The sequence below is a fragment of the Eleginops maclovinus genome, chromosome 16 (assembly GCF_036324505.1).
Source record: "Eleginops maclovinus isolate JMC-PN-2008 ecotype Puerto Natales chromosome 16, JC_Emac_rtc_rv5, whole genome shotgun sequence".
NCBI lineage: Eukaryota > Metazoa > Chordata > Actinopteri > Perciformes > Eleginopidae > Eleginops > Eleginops maclovinus.
The window spans coordinates 1,184,718-1,207,349 of record NC_086364.1 but is presented as its reverse complement, the minus strand read 5'-3'; the positions used below and the strand labels follow the sequence as shown (position 1 = coordinate 1,207,349).

Below are 22,632 nucleotides of genomic sequence, written 5' to 3'. Positions count from 1 at the left end.
AAAACAAACCAAGTACGAGACACTGGATATTGTTCAGATGCATTACACTGAGCAAAGTGATATCCACATGTGAGGGCAGACACGGACACAGTAGCATGTGTGCAGAAGCATGTCAGATGTGACCTCTAATGAAGACCTTATCACAGTCAAGGTATTCTACAAAGTGAAAGGTAAATGGAATGGATTTGTAAAGCGCTTCTCAAGTTTTTACGACCCGTACACATGCAAGTCAGCATTCATTCATTCACACACATGCATACAGAGGCAGAGGAAATGGTGCATTCACACACACACTCACACATCATTGGAATCGGGGGCAATTTGGGGTTCAGTAAAGAAGAAGTGTTGAGGGACTGGGGATGGACCACCAACATCCCAGTTGGAAGACGACCTTCCAACTCTACCCTTCTGAGCTAGAGTTGCCAATATGGTGTAGCGCAGTGGTTCCCAACGTGGGGGGCGGGACCCCCTGGTCGGGTGGAGGTACTGCAGCGTGAAGCTTGGGAGGAAGTTGTAAACAAACATTGGTTGCTCTTTGTTATAATTTTAAAATATATAAAATAGATGTATTATTTTTTATTGCTACATAACACTTATCTTGCACATTGTATCTCACCAACTACATACAAATGGATGTTCTATCCATACAAAAATATAAAATTATAGTTGGATCTTTGTGTCTTGATGTTATTAGCAGAGAAAATGCAATATTTGTACAATTATATACAATTAATCCTACAAATGTAGTTCGGAACCGGGTTAGGTGGGGCTCGAAAATATTTCCAATTACCGAAGGGGGGGCCTGACTTCAAAAGTTTAGGAACCACTGTGGTAGTGTATGGATCTTCACCCTTGAGGAGAAATAAAAGTATTGGCTGTGGGGTCATTTGTGCCATCTCAACACACTATTTTTGGCCTTTTTCTTCTCTTCTTATCTAATGAAATAAACATGCTTTTCACCACAGAAACAGCAGAACTGTAGAGGAGAACCAGAGTGGTTACCAGTCCTACACATAGCAACACTGGGGGCAGCATGGCATCAGATCCACTATGACTACAAGATACTGTACATACATATACACCTTCTCACAACCTGTAGCATATTGTACAGTTTTCCCTTAAAACCCTTAGAGCAGAGTTTCTCTCATTACACGTCTTAGTAAAAGTACTTTTTGCTGTGTATTTAACTAGTATTTTAAAGGGCACTCTTAAAGGGGGACTCTGTTGGGGCATTACGCAGTAGCCAACCTTTTTGCTTTATGGTTCTATTTGCACTTTTCAGCCATGCTTTATTGGTAGATGCATTGCTACAGTGAATTCACTTTGATTTTGTGGTGCATGTTGGGTTCATGTTCAACATACTGTGGGTTAGATGCTGTGCAGAGGTCAGCTAATAAGTCATTATTTTCCAATAGCACTGATTTGGGTTGCAAAGCCGTCAAAGCCATAGAGCAGAAAAAAGGGATAATTCAGAGTCCAGATCCAATCTGAGAGTGTAATCTGTTTATTTCTCGTTTCCTCATTATCCTGGAGGAAAACATTTTTCACGGATCTTTATGAAATCGGCTGGTAGCTGTGTTTGCAATAAGATGCCATGGAATGAATAATAACACTATGGCTGCAAGTTTATTTTTAGACTCAAAATGCACCCACAATACAGGCGGCGCTGCTGCTGTAACTGCATTTCTCTTTAGTTTAAGGTCGGTTAATGGTAAAAAATCACTTTTACTTAACCCAGCAATAAAACACAGAAGTGTACTGAGAATCCCACGAGGCAGGAGACTGCGAGGAGGCGAGAGCTCCGACTCATTAAGTGTGGATATGAGCGAGCTCTACTCAATCTACAACATTTATAATGAGGCTCCCGGTTCACTGCTATTCTCAAGTCTCTTGTCAAGTCAGTAATGAGACCAAAACATGCTCATCATACAGATGCCTCTACATAGCACTTAAATCAAAGCATTCATTCATAAGTGTCTGAGGTATAGGAACAGATGCACACAAACCACAGACAGGAGTAAAGGCTGTAATGTGAACAACACTTGTCTGGTGTCAAACATGCTGCTGTTCCTCTCACTGACTCAGGGCTGTTTCTATACAAGGCTAACAGATTTATTAAAGGGTGCAGGAGACCAATTCAGATTTAATAGACGTCACACTTATAGCATTTAAAATATGATCCACTGATGTCTCAGCCAATCTCAATCTTTTACTAGAGCCAATAGTCGTCAGTTCAGGTGATTAGTCGACTAATCATCGAACGTACTGTATATGATATACTATGATATTTTATTTTATATCAAATGTTTTCCCAAAATGGTTTCAGTTTCAAAGGCTGATAAAGAACGTTATTATAATGCCATGGTACATTGTGCTTCGCATAAAATAAAATTGTAACAATGTTTCTGAAACCCAGCATTCGGAAGCTGCGCTCTGATGGCGTGGATATGGAGGCAACTTTTTGCCTTCAGAATCTGCATGTCACCTTGTGGGGCTCGACCTTTACTCGCTCAGAATGATCCCACACGTTAGATTTCCTGCCCGACAAAAAATTACCTTAATGACCAAGCACAGCTCTGAATGAAGCCTGAGGGGTTTTCCGGCTGACGTGTATGGAGGATGGATCTTTTTTTTACTATACTATAACAAATGTGTCGACAAATACTTTTTCCACCGACTGATGTCTAGTTGACTAAATGGGGGCAGCCGTAGTATTTATTAATCACCACACACCATCACTGATACAGTCTTAGACGGCAAGTGAGGCTCAGGATAGGGAAGGCTAATATCTGAACAACTATCATACTTTTTAAACATCACAGAAGACTTTATTCTGTTCATAACAGAAACTCTATTCACCTACTAACCAACAATAATGCTCAACAGTGGAGCTACAGGCACTACATGTTAGGTGCTGATTAAATGTTGACGCAACAAACAATGAAAACTAGAAGGCTAGGCTACAGAGAAAACGAGATGATGATGCCTGGCTAATGCTACCATTGCATAATTGAAAAGAAGGTCAGTAATTTTTCAGCAAACACGCAAATTACGTGCAGTTATAATAACAAAATTAAAGGCATACATAGGTTTACGACAAGAAGCGCCGACAGACAACAATCTTAATCACAGACACCACAGGAAGTATCTGTGGGTTTACTCAATCCTGGAGCTGTGAGCTAAATCTGTTCCAGAGCTACCAATTGTTATTTTGCAAAACAACCCGCAGGAACAAATTGTTCTGGTGGCCAAACGGTGGTACTACAGTAAAGTTCTAGTCCATGAGGTGATTGGGCCCAACATGACTGGCATTGGGACAAATATAGTTTTGATCTAAATCAAATCCACAGTAAGAACACTTGATTAGCGCTTATTTAAGTCATTAGCGTTTACAAGTTTAAAAAATGCACTAAAAGCAGAATCCCGATTTGTCTTCCCACTCCATTCATAAGCCGAGAGCGGCAGATCGGAGGTGGGGCTTAAGGGAAAACTCAATTGCGCATGCTCTTTGGGCCCAAGTCTGGGTACTGTTGAATCTCCATTTTGGCTTCAAGCGCCACTGATCAACTTTCCCTTTCGCTTTCAATACTGTATCCAGTTCTCTTCATATCCCATGATGCAAAGACACACTCTGGCTAGTTGTAGCCCGAGGCACACAGCACAGCCCTTTAGAAGTAGTAACTGCTTCGTCTGGCAAGTCATTCCCACTGAAGAAGTATTGATGTGAGGAACGTTAGCTGCTTGAGTACACACACATTTATTGGCTATAGTGCTGGCGCGAAAGACGGAACTAAAGTAACTCAGCTTTCTAGTCTCAGCAAACAACAACACGTGTCATCTCCAACACGTCTGTAATGTCAAAGAAGAGAAAACCTCAGCCTGGGATGCAGAGACCCTGGGATGCAGAGACCCTGATGTACAGCAGAGATTTAAGTTTTCATTGTATTCAGTGTTGCAGAAAATACTGATTATGGGATTCATTAAAATTGTAACTGAAGTACTAAAATACTGGTAAATGAAAACCTCATACTGTAACATGTTGTTCGAACAAAGAACGTAGTTAAAAGTTAATAACACACTGTAAATGAATAGAAACTCGAAACAAGAAGTCAATTAAAGTCACTGAAATAATACCATTACGTATTTATGTTTATTTTTACTAAATAAATTTTTTGCTCTGTCTTTTGACCAGCTGGTCTGGCCACTCGTAAAAAATAAGAATTACTTATGATCCCAGTTAATAAGTAAGTCTGTCGCAGGCTAGTACCATATAATGTCATGCAAGCAGAAACATACAACATAAGAATTAAACAATCAAAGTGGAACTAGGAAGGAGGAAAACACAAATCAAAATAAACATATTTTAAAATACAATATATTTATATCATTTATATAGTGGACATGAAACATAATATTAAGGGCCACCTGCCCCCTATCAAATTATGGCTAAACCACATGTTGTTGACTACAGTTCTACAGCTTCCCAACATGACTGGCATTGGGACAAATATAGTTTTGATCTAAATCAAATCCACAGTAAGAACACTGATTAGCGCTATTTAAGTCATTAGCGTTTACAAGTTTAAAAAATGCACTAAAAGCAGAATCCCGATTTGTCTTCCCACTCCATTCATAAGCCGAGAGCGGCAGATCGGAGGCGGGGCTTAAGGGAAAACTCAATTGCGCATGCTCTTTGGGCCCAAGTCTGGGTACTGTTGAATCTCCATTTTGGCTTCAAGCGCCACTGATCAACTTTCCCTTTCGCTTTCAATACTGTATCCAGTTCTCTTCATATCCCATGATGCAAAGACACACTCTGGCTAGCTGTAGCCCGAGGCACACAGCACAGCCCTTTAGAAGTAGTAACTGCTTCGTCTGGCAAGTCATTCCCACTGAAGAAGTATTGATGTGAGGAACGTTAGCTGCTTGAGTTACACACACATTTATTGGCTATAGTGCTGGCGCGAAAGACGGAACTAAAGTAACTCAGCTTTCTAGTCTCAGCAAACAACAACACGTGTCATCTCCAACACGTCTGTAATGTCAAAGAACAGAAAACCTCAGCCTGGGATGCAGAGACCCTGATGTACAGCAGAGATTTAAGTTTTCATTGTATTCAGTGTTGCAGAAAATACTGATTATGGGATTTATTAAAATTGTAACTAAGTTACTAAAATAAGTACTGTAAATGAAAAACCTCACTACTGTAACAGTGTTGTTACTGAAACAAAGAACTGTAGCTTAAAGTTACTAAAACAAACACTGCAAATGAAAGAAACTACTGAAACAAAGAAGTGCAAATTAAAGTCACTGAAATAATACCAATTACTGTATTTTATGTTTATTTTTACTAAATTAATTTATATTGTCTCTGTCTTTTTGAACCAGCTTGTCTGGCCACTCTGTAAAAAAATAAGAATTACTTCATTAATCCCAGATTAATAAAGTAAGTCTGTCGCAGCAGTATAGTACAATAAAAGTCATTGCAAGTAGAAAATAAAAAATAAGAAATAAACAATTCAAAAGTGTGAACATAAAGAGAAATACAAATCAAAATAAACCAGTATTATAAATATATATATATATATATATATAGTTGGACTATGAACATAATATAATGGGCCCCAGCCTGGCCCCCCTAGTCAAATTTGGCTAGAACCACCACTGTTGTTGCTACAGTTTCTACAAGCTTCCCTCTGCTCATATTACCTACTTATGAGCTATCTCAAAAATAAACATATTTGTTGACCAATAAACCGTAGCTTTATACTACATGCAGATATTTGGAGTTGCTAGACATAATATATATTGTATCAGCAGCCTGCATATGAATTGTTATGGTAATCATAGAGAGATAAATAACTTCTGTGGCCGTTATTACCCGCCACAATTGGATACAGGTCTTCAAATACTGCCTCTGTGTACAACAACATACTGCATATTGCATGAGCGCTTATTCACACATACGCACAGCGCATGTAAATAAATGTCAGTCAGGAACAGGACGCCAGCACATGAGGCCTCGTGTAGTTGTGTGGAAGACTATTGGAGAACATACAGTATATTCCTTTACAGAGGAGACTTACCCTCAGCTGTTCCTGCTCACAGCTCATTAGTTGGCCTGAAATGAACAAGAGAAGAAACTATTAGCTGTTGACTCTGAAGTAGCCACAATCCCTAAAAGCCTTTACCACAGACAAGCACAACTGTATTACATTATCCACCCTTATTCCTGATCAAGTAAGTGGAAGCTAAGGATAAACTAATTAGCAAAAAGACTTAAATGATGAAATGTAACAATTAGGACACTTTCAGTTCATTAATGGATATTGCTGGTTTCACAAGCCTGAGAGGAAATAAAAGTAATCAGACAAGAAGGAGTAATGTGTAGGCCCGGCCACATGCTCCAATGAAATTGGAACAGCAACATGGCCCCCGTCATATAAAATACATCCATGTTTGAAGATTCTGCAAGTTTGATGTGCAATTCCAACACATAAATACTGTGTCCTTTATTTAGCCTAACTGAAAGGTAAAGGGGGTAGGATGGGGAGGGGAGAGAACAGCATACTGTAGTTGCAGCTACAATATTTTATATAGATACATTTGACAAAAAAAGGAAGAGAGTGCCGTTGGGCTTTGGATTTATTTTTTTTATTAGACATATTCCTCTTTTACACTTTTTTGTCTGACAATGGCCTAAACATAATAGAATGGAATTCCTTTATTGTCATTGCATTAGAGAAAAGTGTTTCATACTTTGCCAAAATTCTGCTATTCATATGGTCATTGAGGGATAAAATAGGAATTTCTGTCGTACTTGTAATGTTTAAGGTGGCACAAGAACACAAAACTACGGTGGCCGACAAGTGCAGCAAACACGCTACTTTCAGAAACGATGCAAATATAAAAACACAAATGTGCCCGAAAGAAGCAAATAAAGAATCATCTTCAGCAACTAACAACACATGCAGCATTCAGAAAACATTCACCTACTTGAGGAAACATAAGCAGCGTTTACAAAAATCTGCATAAACCAAAAGCTGCACATGCACGCTGTGAGAAGCTCAAAACACAACGGAAAGCAGGGGACACTAAAAAGTAACGCACACAGCTGGGACCGAAGCGCTTGGTGACGTTCAGCTTTATAAAGCTGGAAACTGTCTCTGTTGGCAGAGTTAGTCTGTCTCATAACTGGAAGTGCTTGTCAGTATATCTGAAATGACTAGGTTAGGTACGTTAGCTAGGTAGCTCACAGCAGATCTGCACTAACATCAGTCATGTGATCATGTTGTTAAAACATTTAAGGATTTCAATAACAGTGACAGTTGGCGAACTTTATAACCCTCGAACTTGAACAAGCACTCCAAATGGAAGTGCTTAGGGCTGTTGCTCCAGTCGGCCACAGTACAGATCAGAAGTATTAAGTAGCATTCTCTTTGGACCATGAATATCCTTGATAAAATCCATGGCAATTTATCCTGTAGCCTATCCAATATCTTTTTATTCTAAACCTAAATGGTGGCCTTTCAGTGACACCACTTAAGAAACACTTTTAGTCTTTCTTTAGTCTTTCCAAAATCAAAAGCATCTTTTACTGCCAGCTCTCTCGTTCCTCACTCAGAAGAACATAGGCTGTTCTTTGTCTATCGTTTATTATTTCATCCATCATCAGTTGGGAAAGTATGCTTGGGTGTCTATCGCTTCATCATTGGGAGAGAAAAGATTACCTTCTATGGATTATGAACGAAAAATATTATTTTTGCATCACATGAAAGGTCCATATGCTGAAGATGCAGATTTACAATAGTTCAGTCGATGAGGCTCAGATATTGACATGGTGTCAATCTTACTTTAGTGTCTTTGATTAATTGATGATACATTACTTCTTTTTAAATTACAATACAATGAAATATGGCACATGAGATACATGAGAGTAACACATGCCACACTTTTGGGCGAAAAAACTGCCTCGCCCACTTTTGGGGGCAAATATTTGCTTTCATTTGAATGGTGGTAAATACAGAGTGTGAAGTTTTCAGCAATCACATCAAAAGATTCCGATAACGGCGCTTTTTTTTTAATCTCCAAGAAGCCCAATTATGATGGTCAGAAAGGAAAATTATTGAAAAATGTCAATGGGGGTAAATAATCTGCGTCGATTTAAAGTTTAATTTAAATAGATAGGGAAATGAAGTCCGGTCAGTCTGCTGGAGGATGAGTGGCAGGCTGCAGGCTGACACTGAAACTGAGATTTATGAACTACATCCTTTCTTTTACTCTCCTTTTTCCTGTAGAGAACGTAAAGGAACCATCACTCTGGATTTATTTATTGTTTAAGGTGCAACATAGGACTTTAAGATATGAACAAACTATTATTTTCCGCTTTACTCTAATGCAGTATTTTCACCGAAAGTGGGCGGGGCTGTAATTTTGCCAGGAAGTGTTGCATGTGTTTCCCTCATAGTTCCCTATTGATTTAAATTAAACTGTAAATCAATGCCGATCATCGATCTCTAGACATTTTTTAATATGTTGCCTGTCTGACCATCATCATTGGGCTTCTTGTAGATTAAAAACGGCGGCCTTATCTTTTCCATTACATGTATAATTGAACATGTTAGTACAACACTGGTTTTGTTTTCAGCTATGATTTATCGCTGGGGTTGGAGAGGATTTTAGGAAATGAGGGCTTGTCACAAAACACATTTGACATTTTTGTTGACTTCTCTTTTCCCGTCTGCTGGAACATAAATACTTTCAGTTTGCGCTAGTCGTGTTATAAGTGTGTAAACGAGGCCGGAAATTATATTTAGGCCTCATTTCTATTTTTTTCTCCCATTTGATGTGCCTGATTGAGTATTGTGCTCAGAGCACTACCTAAACATGGGTGACCTACACTCAACAGAGTCCCTGAAGGCATCCTGTGTGGACACTGATGGAGCGCTAAAGCTGCTGCTGCTGCTAACGCTACGTCTCAGGTGCAGACACAGTGTCAGTCAGCCGGCAGTCCCTGACTGTGATTGATGGTAGGCTAGGCTCAACCTGGGTGCCGCTGCGGTATTTCTACTGTAAAAAAAAACCTAAAGGACAAGTTTACGATTTTTTGGAGCATCTTGTGCTGATGATTGAATAGAAAGCGGATTAGGTAGGTTGAAAAAAGATGACAAACTCATGCTCTCATGCCCTTGATCTTGTAACATTGTTACATGTTTCATTTCTCAAATGTTATTTTCTGACAGCAAGTTATTTTCATCACACACTATATGATGCAGCAGATAGACAAGAGTTCAGTCCTCTGCCTGAGGTACAGATCTATTCAATACTGCTATACATTGAGTGTTCTCAATATCCTTATGTTGGACCTCAGAAGATAGTATCTCCTTAATTAAGAAGTAAAACACATTGTATAACATATGTGTAGCATGAGATATGTATAATAGGAGAGCACAATAAGCCAGCAGTGACTTGTGATCCTGGTTTGGTTGGTTACTGGGCGCTAGGGGTGGGGGAAATAGTATCACAATAGTTTGCGTGGAGATATTGACAAACGGACACCAAGTATCGATACTTTATTATATAAACTATTCATATTGCAAATCCAAGTTTAAGTTTTTGGTAACAATTGAATTTTCAATCCACTAGATGCTGCTGAGTCTTTTCTTGTGTGGTCATGGCCATGGGTAAAGTCAGTGGGATCTGCAGGAAGTTAGTCAAAACAAAGATGGAGTCAGCGGAGAAAGAAATAAAGAAATGCGCCATATCGCAATATATCATATAGCAATGCTTACTGTACAATATCGTATAATCGCAAACTATCGTATCGTGGCTTAAGTATCGCTCCAGTATCGTATCGTGGGGACCCTAGTGATTCCCACCCCTACTGGGAAGCCTTCATCATCATGATGGAAATCGGAGCTTTAAAGAAAGAAAAGTGTCTTGCTGTCCATTGCCTGATGTAAATCTTATTTAGTCACTCAAATGTGGTTTCAAAATGTGCAAACGTGTCACTCAAAAGTAATAGTGTTAAGGCATTGTTAGATAACATTTTGTCAGTGTTTCAGGTTTCATGTTTGCTGGTTCAAACCGTTTCATCCCCTTGTGTCGTGTGTTTCTACTTCCTGTGGGATTGTCTGTCCTAGCCTTATTACTTCCACCTGCGTCAGCCACGCACTGAAATGTTCCACACACAAATGTCTTAATTTATTTTTTGACTTTGACCACTGAATGTGGAACAACAACATTTGTGTATGCTTTTCCACATCATACATTTTATAGAGTTTACATGTTTGGTCATTGAGCAATTTCCTCATGCTGTGTGTGCTACAAAGGGAGTTCTTAAAAGCCCATGTAATTCATGGTCATTTTACCATTATGCTATGGGGGCACCAAACATTTCATCATTCAAGAACACAGTTTTAAATATTCCATCAACAAACACATTATTACTACATCTCTGACAAAGCATGATGACAAAGAGCAGATAAGAAAATGGCAGGTAACCATGTTATCGAGAGTCAATTCAAACAGTTATATTGTGTTTAATAATAAGTAGCTCTTTGATGAACAGAAGCATTAGTTTGTGAGCCGCACATGACTATAGATGAGAGTAACAACTATGTCAGTTGGAGTACATCAATGAAGATCGATGATCTGCGTTGATTTATAGTTTAATTTCAATCAAAAGGGAAATGATGTCCAGTCAGTCTGCTTGAGGAGGAGTAGCAGGCAGCAGGCTTACACTGAAACTGAAATTTCTGGAGCGGAAGTAAAGGAACTGGAACGCTGGATTTATTTGTTGTTTGAGGTGCAAAATATGACCCAGCAACTGTAAGATATGATCAAACTATTATTTTCCGCTTTGTTCTGATGCAGTATTTGCAGTATAGTGGGCAGGGCCGTACTTTCGCCAGGTAGTACTGTACATGTTTCTGTCATAGCTCCCTATTGATTTAAATTAAACTATAAATTGACACAGCTCATCGATCTCCAATGACACGTTTTGTGAAGCAAGAATGGGGGAGAAGTTGCTGAATTAGGAAGAATGCTCGCAGTCCCAGTGGGGGCCGGTACATCGCTGCAGTCAGCTCATAACCGACTGGGGGGGGCGGGAAATGAGGACAAAACATACCCAGTAAAGTCCTCCTAGCGCCTACTAGAGGCTGCAGTGTCCAATACACAGTGGCAATGATGCAAAATGTCCCTCTAGTAGAAAGTTGTAAATATAGTTTAGTTTGGAAGGGCCATTAAAATATCTTTGCTATCATCAGGACGAAGTCAGGCCATTCAGAAAAGTCCAATGCACATTTACTCTTAGTCAAAGGTGGGAAAAGTACTCAGATCTTGTACTTGAGTAAAAGTACTCAGGTCTTGTACTTGAGTAAAAGTAGAAGTACTCAGATCTTGTACTTGAGTAAAAGTAGAAGTACTCAGATCTTGTACTTGAGTAAAAGTGGAAGTACTCAGATCTTGTACTTGAATAAAAGTAGAAGTACTCAGATCTGGTACTTGAGTAAAGTAGAAGTACTCAGGTCTTGTACTTGAGTAAAAGTAGAAGTACTCAGATCTGGTACTTGAATAAAAGTAGAAGTACTCAGATCTGGTACTTGAGTAAAGTAGAAGTACTCAGGTCTTGTACTTGAGTAAAAGTAGAAGTACTCAGATCTGGTACTTGAGTAAAAGTAGAAGTATTCAGATCTTGTACTTGAGTAAAAGTAGAAGTACTCAGGTCTTGTACTTGAGTAAAGTAGAAGTACTCAGATTTTGTACTTGAGTAAAAGTGGAAGTACTCAGGTCTTGTACTTGAGTAAAGTAGAAGTACTCAGATCTGGTACTTGAGTAAAAGTAGAAGTACTCAGATTTTGTACTTGAGTAAAAGTAGAAGTACTCAGGTCTTGTACTTGAGTAAAAGTAGAAGTACTCAGGTCTTGTACTTGAGTAAAGTAGAAGTACTCAGATTTTGTACTTGAGTAAAAGTGGAAGTACTCAGGTCTTGTACTTGAGTAAAGTAGAAGTACTCAGATCTGGTACTTGAGTAAAAGTAGAAGTACTCAGATTTTGTACTTGAGTAAAAGTAGAAGTACTCAGGTCTTGTACTTGAGTAAAAGTAGAAGTACTCAGGTCTTGTACTTGAGTAAAAGTAGAAGTACTCAGGTCTTGTACTTGAGTAAAAGTAGAAGTACTCAGATTTTGTACTTGAGTAAAAGTGGAAGTACTCAGGTCTTGTACTTGAGTAAAGTAGAAGTACTCAGATCTGGTACTTGAGTAAAAGTAGAAGTACTCAGATTTTGTACTTGAGTAAAAGTAGAAGTACTCAGGTCTTGTACTTGAGTAAAAGTAGAAGTACTCAGGTCTTGTACTTGAGTAAAAGTAGAAGTACTCAGGTCTTGTACTTGAGTAAAAGTAGAAGTACTCAGATCTGGTACTTGAGTAAAAGTAGAAGTACTCAGGTCTTGTACTTGAGTAAAAGTAGAAGTACTCAGGTCTTGTACTTGAGTAAAAGTAGAAGTACTCAGGTCTTGTACTTGAGTAAAAGTAGAAGTACCAGAGAGTAGGAATACTCTGTCACAGTAAAAGTATTCTAAATGTTCCTCCAGTGAAAGTAGAAAGTACTCTCATCTAAATGTACTTAAAGTAGCGACAGTAAAAGTAGTCATTGTTTGATTGGTCCATTTCAGAATAATATATCTGATATGTTTTATAATTATTGATCATTAAAGTGTTCTCAGAGCTGGTAAAGGTGCAGCTAGTTTGAATGGCTTTGTATACTGCAGGGTAGCTGCTGGATTTACTGCAGGTGAACTAAAGTCTGATTTAAGGGCTGATTATATTTACCATCATTAATCCAGATCTGTAAAGTAACTAAAGGGATTAGATAAGTGTAGTGGACTAGAAGTACAAAGTATCTCAAAATGGTAGTACAGTACTTGGTTGAATGTACTTCCCACGTCTGGACTTGGTCCTCTGGGGACCATGAATATTTACATCAAATATCTTTTGGCAACTGTCCTATGATTTCACAGAATGCTACACTGTCAAGCATAAATCACTTAAACATGAAAGAATGTTCATTCATAGAACATGATGTTATCCATAGCAACAGCTGGCTAGAGCCAATGAGAGTGCAGGACATGGTTTGGCCTGTAACTGCGTGCAAAACTGTGTTAAGCTGTGTCCAAAAAACAACCAAGAGGACTACATGCCTGCTATTACGTCATTTCCTGTGTCATTTAATATAGAATTCTGTCATCAGATTCCTCGTACTGTAAGAACTGGGAGAGGAAGTGTTGAGCTTCAAGGAATAAAATAATATTATATCAGAAGAAAGAAGTTCATAGAAAACCATTACTAATCCTGCAACAGTTACCCCTAACTGGTCTCATTAAGTTCAAATTTAAGGGTTCCAATCAACAATCTCACGTTTCTGATCTATGAGCCAAAGATCATCTTATGATCATCATCATAAGAAAAAAAACCTAACCTCACTTTAGTCCGTATAAACCCTTTTATATTAACTTTGTAATCCTTTTATTTGTCAATGATTCAAATGATAAGGAAACAAGTTATTGTAATTTTGTTTGAATAGTTGCTTTGATTAAGAAAATATCCCTGTCTGTGTCTGTTCATCTTTTTATTTCTTTGATCATATCCTTCAAACAACTGTATTGTTCAATGATCTTACCAAAACTAACATTTTACAACATAACAGTAAGCATATCATGATAACGTTATCATTGACTTAAGCCCAATAGAATATTTACAAAAGAGGATGAATGCATCCTAATGTTTGGAATGTAGCCAAAAGCTAACTGTAGCTAGCTCTCTGACCGAATTCAGCTGAGATTTGTTGATCACAATTTGGAACAGTAATCATGAACAATGATCTCTGTAAATAAGTGGTTCCTATGCATGCAGTTTAAAAGCTGTAATGTGCGGGAGTTTTCTAAAGGGGTCTTTCCGAGCCCCTTTAAGAAACTTCTAATTTTACTGCAGATGGGTCTGAGCAGTCCTTCTGGATCTTCCCTGCCTCCCTCTCCAGTGGGTGTCAGCGTAGGAGTGAAAGCTCCCAGCTATGACTGGCAAAGCAGCAAGTAAAGCTTTGTTACTGGCCGGGCAAGAAGCTCCAACTGCAGGTCAAAGGCTGCAGCAAAAATCCAAACCTGGGTCTCTCTGCGACGGGCTAATTGCTAACTGGTCTCGTTTACTTATGAACACCACAAAGAGACAACACTATTTCCTTGTTCACCAGTAAAACAATGGTGCTGTATTCTTAACTGAATTCTAACAGGTTAAGGAGCTCAGGTCCCACTTTGAAACAGTTGAACTTTACAGTCTAGTGTGCTAAATCCCACATAAAAAAAACTATTCTAAAGGTTCACATTCTTTGGTCGTTCCTAACAGTCATGGATACCTACTGATAAATAAACAGTACTGAAAGATTCTGCTGAGAGTCTTCCTCCCATTAGCTCCACTCACAGAGCAGCTGCGTCCTTCTTTCTTCTCAATCTCTCTGCCTTCCAGTCTTAGCCGGGGGAAAAAGATGGGAGCATATTGTATAGTGTCAGGCAGTGCAGGCAAATACCAATAGAGAATACATCAGCTTGGCAATTATTGGATTATCTAACGCTGATATCATTACCGCCAAGCATTCACTCCAATCATTGATTGCATTTTTCAATTTACTTCACTATTAATGTGAGTGGCCCGGCTGAACAATCTTCTGATGAGTCCATGGCCCAGTCGATAAGTCCCGCCCCTCAGGTACTTTACAGAGGGTGTGTTTGTGGATGTACAACACAGGGGTTTTATAGAATACTCAGCAGTTCTCTAGTACATTGTGAGATATAAGGGGAAGAAGAAGAAGAAGAAGAAGAAAAAAACCTTTACTGGTCCCACAGAGGGGAAATGTACATTGTGCATTTGACTCCTAGCGTTAGGAGCAGTGGGCTGCCATATGTGCAGCTCCCAGGGAGCAGTGTACGGAACGCTGTCTTGCTCAGGGACCTCTGTAGCACTTGGTCTTTTGGGAACTTGAACCGGTGACCTTCCGGTTCCCAAGCCAAATCCTTACGGACTTCGCCACAAGCTCTAAAGTCTAGTTGCCAGTTTAATGAACCAGAAATGTTGAATACCCCAAAGTTTTATGTTAGAAATGTATAGTACGGGTCTCCAGCACATAGAAACTGCCGGATGAACTTGCATATGTTGGGCAATTTACAAAATTAGCATTAGTTGTGTTGATTAGCATTATTGGCAATATAGCATATGTGGGGGTTATTGAGGCTGCTGAATCCATTCCTGACATTTTTCAAGATCGAAAATGGCCAATAGCCATATTTGTACCCTGGTTTTGACTACCTTGAGTGGTGTTGGGGACCATTGGATATAGAGAGCACAAGCTGAACATTAATACCTCTACTTTGGACAATTATTTTTCAAATAAATAGCCAATCTTTCCAATCCAAATGATCCAGAGTCCCCTAAATCTTCAAAATCGACTCACAATCAATCCAAATCATCCCACAGAGAGTACGAATATGGCCACTTTCAGGTTAAACCCATCATTTTTGATCGTGAAAATGTTTGAAATGGATTCAGCATCCTCAATAACCACGATAGCCACTTTTTAACTATTTTCCAAATGGCTATAATGGTAATTATTGATAATTAATGCAACTTATGCTAATTGTACAACATTGCCCCGCACATGCAGGTTAGCATCTGGCAGTTTCTGGGGACCGTTCTATACATTTCTAACATAAAACTTTGGGGTACTCAACATTTCCGGGTTCACCATAGGACTCCATGAGCTGGCAGCTAGACCACTAACACTTAGCAAGACAGAAGTTAAAAAAGTAAACTGTTGCCTCTATTAAAGCAGGTCAACATTTCTTAAACAAAACCTTCACAGATCACAGACATTGGGATCATTTTTTTTTGAAAGCACAACATTAATGACTTGCAACACCTAGTGTTGTGTCTCCTAATGTTAGTCTTGTAAGGTTTCTTATTTGTCTCATCATGTTCCAGGTTAATGGTTGGTCATGTTTTGTTAAGTCAACACTGCAACACCACGGCCCTGTGAGCCAGCTCATTTAAAAATCCTCTTCAAGCTCAGATGCTGGCTTTTTTTCCTCGCTAGGACACCTTTTTGGTTGTTGTTTTGGCTTGTGTTGCTGCAACTTACAATCATTGGGCATTGATAAAAAATGTGACATATCCCAGACATAAGGATCTGTGTCTGTGATCAAATGACCACTTCTTTGATTTTGTAGAAAGGGCAGCATCAGAATCTTCTGTTTTGGCACAGCTCTACTATTTTGGCTCGTCAACAAATCTCCAGAGGAGTATATGTATGTGGTTTGGATGTGAATATGAACCTCTTTACCCGCCTTCTGAATGAACAAATCTGTCAGATGCTTCCCTTTTTATTTCCCGAATGCATTGCAAGGCACTTTTGAAGAAATGTGCAATATTCTTGTCATTGCTCTGAGCCTCATACTGCACAGAAGCTGAACTCACATCCATCAGTGTGTTCAGGCAGTCGGCTTATTAGCAACAGATATGTGGATCTATGAATGTTGTAGATTTTGGGGATTTTTTTCACTATGTCAACTGGGCTGCAATTAATGGGTAGTTCAAATAGTTCTGAGAGTTGTTTGTACAGTATGTGGTTCTCTGTTGCTCGTTGTGGCCCCTCTGTTTGTGAAGTATGTAGGCAGCGTATCTTCGAGATGTGCAGTGTAAGATATCTACATCTTTTGATCACCAATGTCCCTCATTACAGAAACATAGCATCTGATCCACTCCATGAACAAGCATCAGTGCACAGCTCATTCAGGGCAGTGTGGGTCTAATTAAACAGGGTGAAATCTCTCAGCTGGAATATGAGACCTGAGTGAAACAATTAACAACTAATGTTGGATCAAAAACTGTGGGTAGATGTCCTATGTTACCTTTACTCAATAAATCTCAGTCTCCAGAAGAGACTGTAGGCTATTAGCCATAAATGAAACAATAGTTTGTGTTTCTAGTATTTTATGAAATAAACCCGTATTAGATTGTAATAAATAAAGGATATTTGATCAATTTAAACACGTATTATTTTACTTAACATAGTCTAAAGAAGACACTACAAACGCTTAAAAGGCAATAGGTAGCTGGCTAACATTAGCTTTGCTAACGGTGCTAGCTGTACCAAAAGAGCTAACAGTGTTATCCTGGGGTGGAAGTAGAGTATTGGCGTGACAGGTCAGGAGTAGTTATCAGCAGTTGGATGGAGCGCTGCAGTAAAATGTTATAAATGAACTTTAGTGTTTCTGGTCCTGAAGCATCAGTTTTCATAACGTTCTTTTCTTTTCCATTTTAACTGTCATTAGTGTGCTGATGTAATAGACTGCAATGCAAAAATTGCAGAGAATTCTTTTAATAAACAATAAAGGAGCCAAATAAGAGGAACTGCAGTCCAGACTACTACAATCTTATAGTCCTTTTCTTTTTTTAGGTCCGGAAACTATTACACATATTTAAGGTTTGGCAAAAAATGAGGTAATGATCACATGAATGGTTCGGGTGGGACAAAATGGGCTGATGGTAAATTGTTGGCTTTTATTTTACCTTTGTAGTTCCCAGCTCATAGAGACCTTTAGTGAACCTTGAAATGTTGGACCCCAACGTTTTATGATAGAAATGTACAGGTCCCCAGCACATAGAAACTACCGGATGCCATGTAAATGTTGGGCAGTTTGCACAATTAGCATAAGTTGCATTACTTAGCATTATAGCGTGTATATATGGACAATACTTTTAAAAAAATGCCAAATTGGACATTCTTTGAGGTAATTGAGGAAGCTGAATACATTTTTGAAATTTTCAGTATCAACAAATTCAGTTTTAACAAGATAATTCTAATATTTGCACTCGCTGTGGACTTATGTTTAATCATTTTGGGTTTATCTTGCCTATTTATTTGAAAAATACCTCTCAACAGAAGAGATAATCATCTTTATCTTGTACTCTCTATACCTAAGGGTCGCAACACTGCTCATGGTAGTCAAAATCAGCCCAGAGTCTAAAAAGAGAGGCCACGTTCTGGTTAAAACAAGATCCTTAAATGTCAAAAAAGGATTAAGCATCCTAAATAACCTCAAAAACTACCCCAAAAGGTTTTACTATTGTTTACATATGCTATAATGTCATTGATTTTAATTAACACAATTGTGCAAATTGCCCATCATATGCGGGTTAGCATCCTGCAGTTTCTATCTGCTGAGGACCCCTGCTATACATTTCTAACATGAATTTTTGGGGTACTCAACATTTCCGGGTTCACTGTGCTGGCAATGCTAATAAGCCTGAAGTGAGTGTCGGGTCTTTGTTGGATTTGAGCAACACTAAAAACAATACATTTGTGTGATGGTATATTTCCTCTAAATGAAAGAGGCGGCTGATTGCAGTCTGTCCCGTTATATACCGTGTAATCCGATTATTCAGAAACACCGAAGCATTTCTCTTGAGCTCACGTATCTCAGATTGTATTTTTTATATTTACGCCCCCCCCCCAACAACAATCTCTCTCATTCTGACTTTTATCGCTCCTTTTCTCTCACTCTTCTTTCTGTCTTCCTCTCCTCTAATGCATGCCATCCATTCCTTTTTTAATACATCAATATACTATTGTGCAGAGGCTGCCATTTTCTGACGCAAATTATCTTCCCAAATGGGGATGTGAGGCGCTCTGCCTCCCTGCACAATCCTTTATTGATCGTTCAGTCTCATAAAAGCAGAATGAGCAAGGGCTGAGAAATAATGAGAGAGAGAGAGAGCTGACAGGGAGTTATTTCATACGACTCAGAGTCTAACCTCTAGTCAGATTCTGAATCGTGATTTAACGAGCACTTCTATTTTATTGTTTGGACACTTCTTCAAGGAAAATACCTTCCAGCCTCCAGTTTACTAGAGTCTTTTGTTTTCACCCAGATATAATTTATACTGTTGTGATTTGAATGAAATCAAAGCCTTAAAGGGATAGTTTAATATCTCAGATATGCTTTTAACTTTCTTTTTGGCAATGAGATGAAAAGATCAATATACGATTCAAAATACGAGGTCTGTTAACAGACCAGGGGGGTATACAAAGCAATTCAGGGTTTCTTTCACTTAGCTGGCTCGAAAAAAACTAAATCAGAGATAACAAGTTATTAACTTTGTTTGTGAACTCAGGCTTTCTTCCTCTGGATCTGTGTGGGGTCTCTTAAAACTGACTGTTCGGCACAATATTTGACTCATGAACCGTACTAAAATGTGGTTAACAGAGGAATAATGGAAGAAATGTATTCCTCATGTAAAATCTTAAGTAATATGTTTATTGTACCTCTGAATGCCTCTCATTTATTTCTCATTTGATAACTGTACATTCTAAAGCGAACTAAGTGTCTCAAATGTAGTTTAAGTCAGACACTGTTCACTATTGAAGGAAACAGGGAAATCAATGACGCTTTTGGTGAAATGAAATATATAATTTAATTTCAAATAAGCGTTCTACTAGTTGAAATAACAGATATGTATATGTGGGCAACCAGGACGAGTCATAAAAACATGCTGCGTAGTGAAAATAAGTAGGTCCAATGCCATGCATACTGTGAGCTATTGTCACTGCACGGATTCATTAGGTTGCATTGATGTGACAGATTATATAGCATTCCCTCAGCTGAGAATTTGTACAAATCAAAGATTGACGATAAAGTCATGCTACGCTCAAAGGAACTACTTAGTGGACAGCAGTCAGTGGCAGCCGGCCAATAGGGGCGCTATGGGCAGCGCCCGCCTCTTCCCACATTCTGGATTGTCATTAAAAAACTTTAATTTAATACATTTAAAAAAAAAAAAAATTAATGAACAAGGTACATAATATATGGAGTTATTAAATGTATGATATATAATAAAGTATGGATTCAAATGGTGTTACAGCTTGGGGCCACACAAGGTGCGCCCTGAGAATTCACTGCAGCTGTTTACGCCGCCAACCACTAGGAGGCAGCAGGAGCGCCAGAGTGAATGGTTGATGTTAAGTGAGAGAAAGTTGGATGGAGACCGAGTGTGTGTGAACAAAACTAAATAGCAAATATGGAGAAGGAAATTTTATTAAATCACTTAAAGAAACACCATCTGAGAGTAGGACAGTTGAGGGAAACCTGAGAGTGAAGGAGCTCGGAGCTGATCAGTCATTAGGCAGGAGTCAGGGGACATAGGAAGGCAGTATACGCGCTCTTTTACGAGGAGCTGGTTTAGCAAGAAGGCGTGGCTAACTACCTGTTGCGACACAAGAGCTATACAGTATTAAGCTTCCCCTGCCTCCTTTTTCAAACGTCAGGATCAATCAAGACAGGTGTGAGTGATTTAAAGCACATATCAGGAAAAACTAAAAAGCAAGGACAAACTAGAGTCCACATTCAAAATGCTATGTGACTAGCCATGTTTGGAAAAGTAAACATAGCTCTCCAAATCAATGAAGGCTACAGGATAGGGATCAGTAAGCATAATAAGAAGGTTGGAAAAACAGGCACATTATTTCTAAAATAATAGACTCAAGTGTCAAGTTCTGTGGTGCCTTTGAACTAGTCTTGTGTTCTAATATGAAATGTGTTTTTCTTTGTGTATCTGTTTGCTTAAAGTATTCATCTGAATATATGGGAAATAATGGAGCACTTCACTTTTGTCTTGTATATTCTGATCCTAAGGAAATGCTCAAAACATTGGTGAGGCCCAACAGAAAAAAGTTGTCAAATAATATTTCTTTCTGATAGTGTAGTTTTGAATTCAAGAAAAGTAAGATCCACCTTTTAAACAGAGTTTGTGTTACCATTAGATTTAGGACAGTACAATCAATATCAACAGCAACAGACAACTGTCTCCCTAAGCTGGATATCCGAGCATCAGTCCCTTATCCCAGTCAGATCACCATGGCTGCTCTCAGAGTTCAAGGAGCCCGTCCATTATTTACTGTCCGCAAAGAAACTCCAGGATCGGTCCCCAGATGACACTGTCAGCACAGTTTGTCTCACAGATTTGTGTGAAATGGCCACATACTTCCTCTAAGTAATGTGACTCATTATTTCCTCAAATAAGCAAAGGATGTGGACATGGAAATAACAAACAAACAGAGGGAATGCCTGCCAGTCATTCAAGCCTGCCGCCTCCAGAACTAACTCTTCAAGGGAAATACTTTTTAATCAGCCCCATAGTTCAGTACACATGATGTGTCATTCATCCACTGCAGCGTGCTGTAAATGTGTTAAGAAACATTCAAAGACCTTAAAAACCCTTCTAAAATTAAAAGTATATCAGAACGTTTAGTTATTCGGTGACCATTCAATTTATCCTCCTGTTGTGTTCAGGTTTAATATGACCGATTTATTACTTTCATCAGTCATGAATATTGTTTAAGTAAGGGAGAAAACGAACACAACAAACACAATATAAAACCAGAAACCAACATAAAACAGCATTAAAATGTTGCAGGTTATACTGTATTTCAAGTTCCTTATGACATCTCTATCAGAAGCAGGGAGAAGAGCCACTATAGCTTCAAGACCTTAACCCTAATCCCCAGAGTTCAGGGATGGGCCTGGGGTTTGTAAAACACCTGTGGTCAGTTTTATAGAAGGTAAAGGTTGAACCGTATAACAGTGACGTTGACCAGGGCTGTATCTCAAATCATGTACTTCTGTACTTAAATTACCTGTTTGGAAAAAGTTGAGTGTAGAATGCTGACACTCCCTACACTCAACAACGGCCATATAAGGCTACGCAACAGGAGTTATGTGGCCAGACTGAATTGCGGAGGCTCAAGGAAACACAGAAATACAGAAAAAAAAGTTATGCATGTGTTTTTTTCCACTATTAAGGTCACCTTTCACTGTACCTGTGTTGAAAAAAGAAACCACTATTAATTTGATCGAGTTAATTTAGCGATATGAAATGATTTGTTTCCGCAAACAATTGTTGCTAGCTAGCTAGCTAACAGCGGCAATCGTCCTTTGAGTTCACAGCAGCGGTGTGTTATTTGAGTCAATGCTGACCAGTCTAAATTCACGCACTGCGCTAGTGTTCATGGTGCACAACATGGCAGTGTAGGACAGTGCTGGAAGAATTAAAAGTATGAATAATATGGTTTTAAAATACTCAAGCAAGTAAAATGTGTTACTTAGGTGAAAGTGCAAAAGTATCAGCATCATAACAAAAGTAAAAAGTATTCATTCTGCACAATGATCCATTTCAGAATTATATGCAGTACGGAAGTATGATCAGCGAAATGTACTTCAAGTATTAAAAGGTACTCGTTATGTAGATTGTATCTTTTCGCTGTACTACACCTTTATGGATATTATATTATCCTGTTATTATAATTGTGAAAACATTTTAGTATTATAGTTGGTGGACAAAAATCCTATACTTAAAATACTGTGTAAATTAGTACTTGAAATACTGCATTACATCATATCATCATCATCATCATCATCATCATCATCATCATCATCATCATCATCATCATCATCATCATGTCGTTAATATGCACAAAGTAACTTTTGAAATAAATGTAGTGGAGTAAGAAGAATGATATTTGCCTCATGA

The 22,632-nt window shown here is 38.6% G+C and overlaps 1 protein-coding gene across 2 annotated transcripts in view; it reads right to left on the bottom strand.

Annotated features, from left to right (window-relative positions):
• Positions 1 to 22,632, bottom strand: part of rbfox1 (RNA binding fox-1 homolog 1) — a 341,491-nt gene that overhangs the window by 171,952 nt on the left and 146,907 nt on the right. For both annotated transcript variants that reach the window (XM_063904620.1, XM_063904622.1), the window contains one exon: positions 6,087 to 6,121. In XM_063904620.1, coding sequence (XP_063760690.1) covers positions 6,087 to 6,113 — 27 coding nt within the window. In that variant the 5' untranslated portion in view covers positions 6,114 to 6,121. The remainder of the gene's footprint in view (positions 1 to 6,086; positions 6,122 to 22,632) is intronic.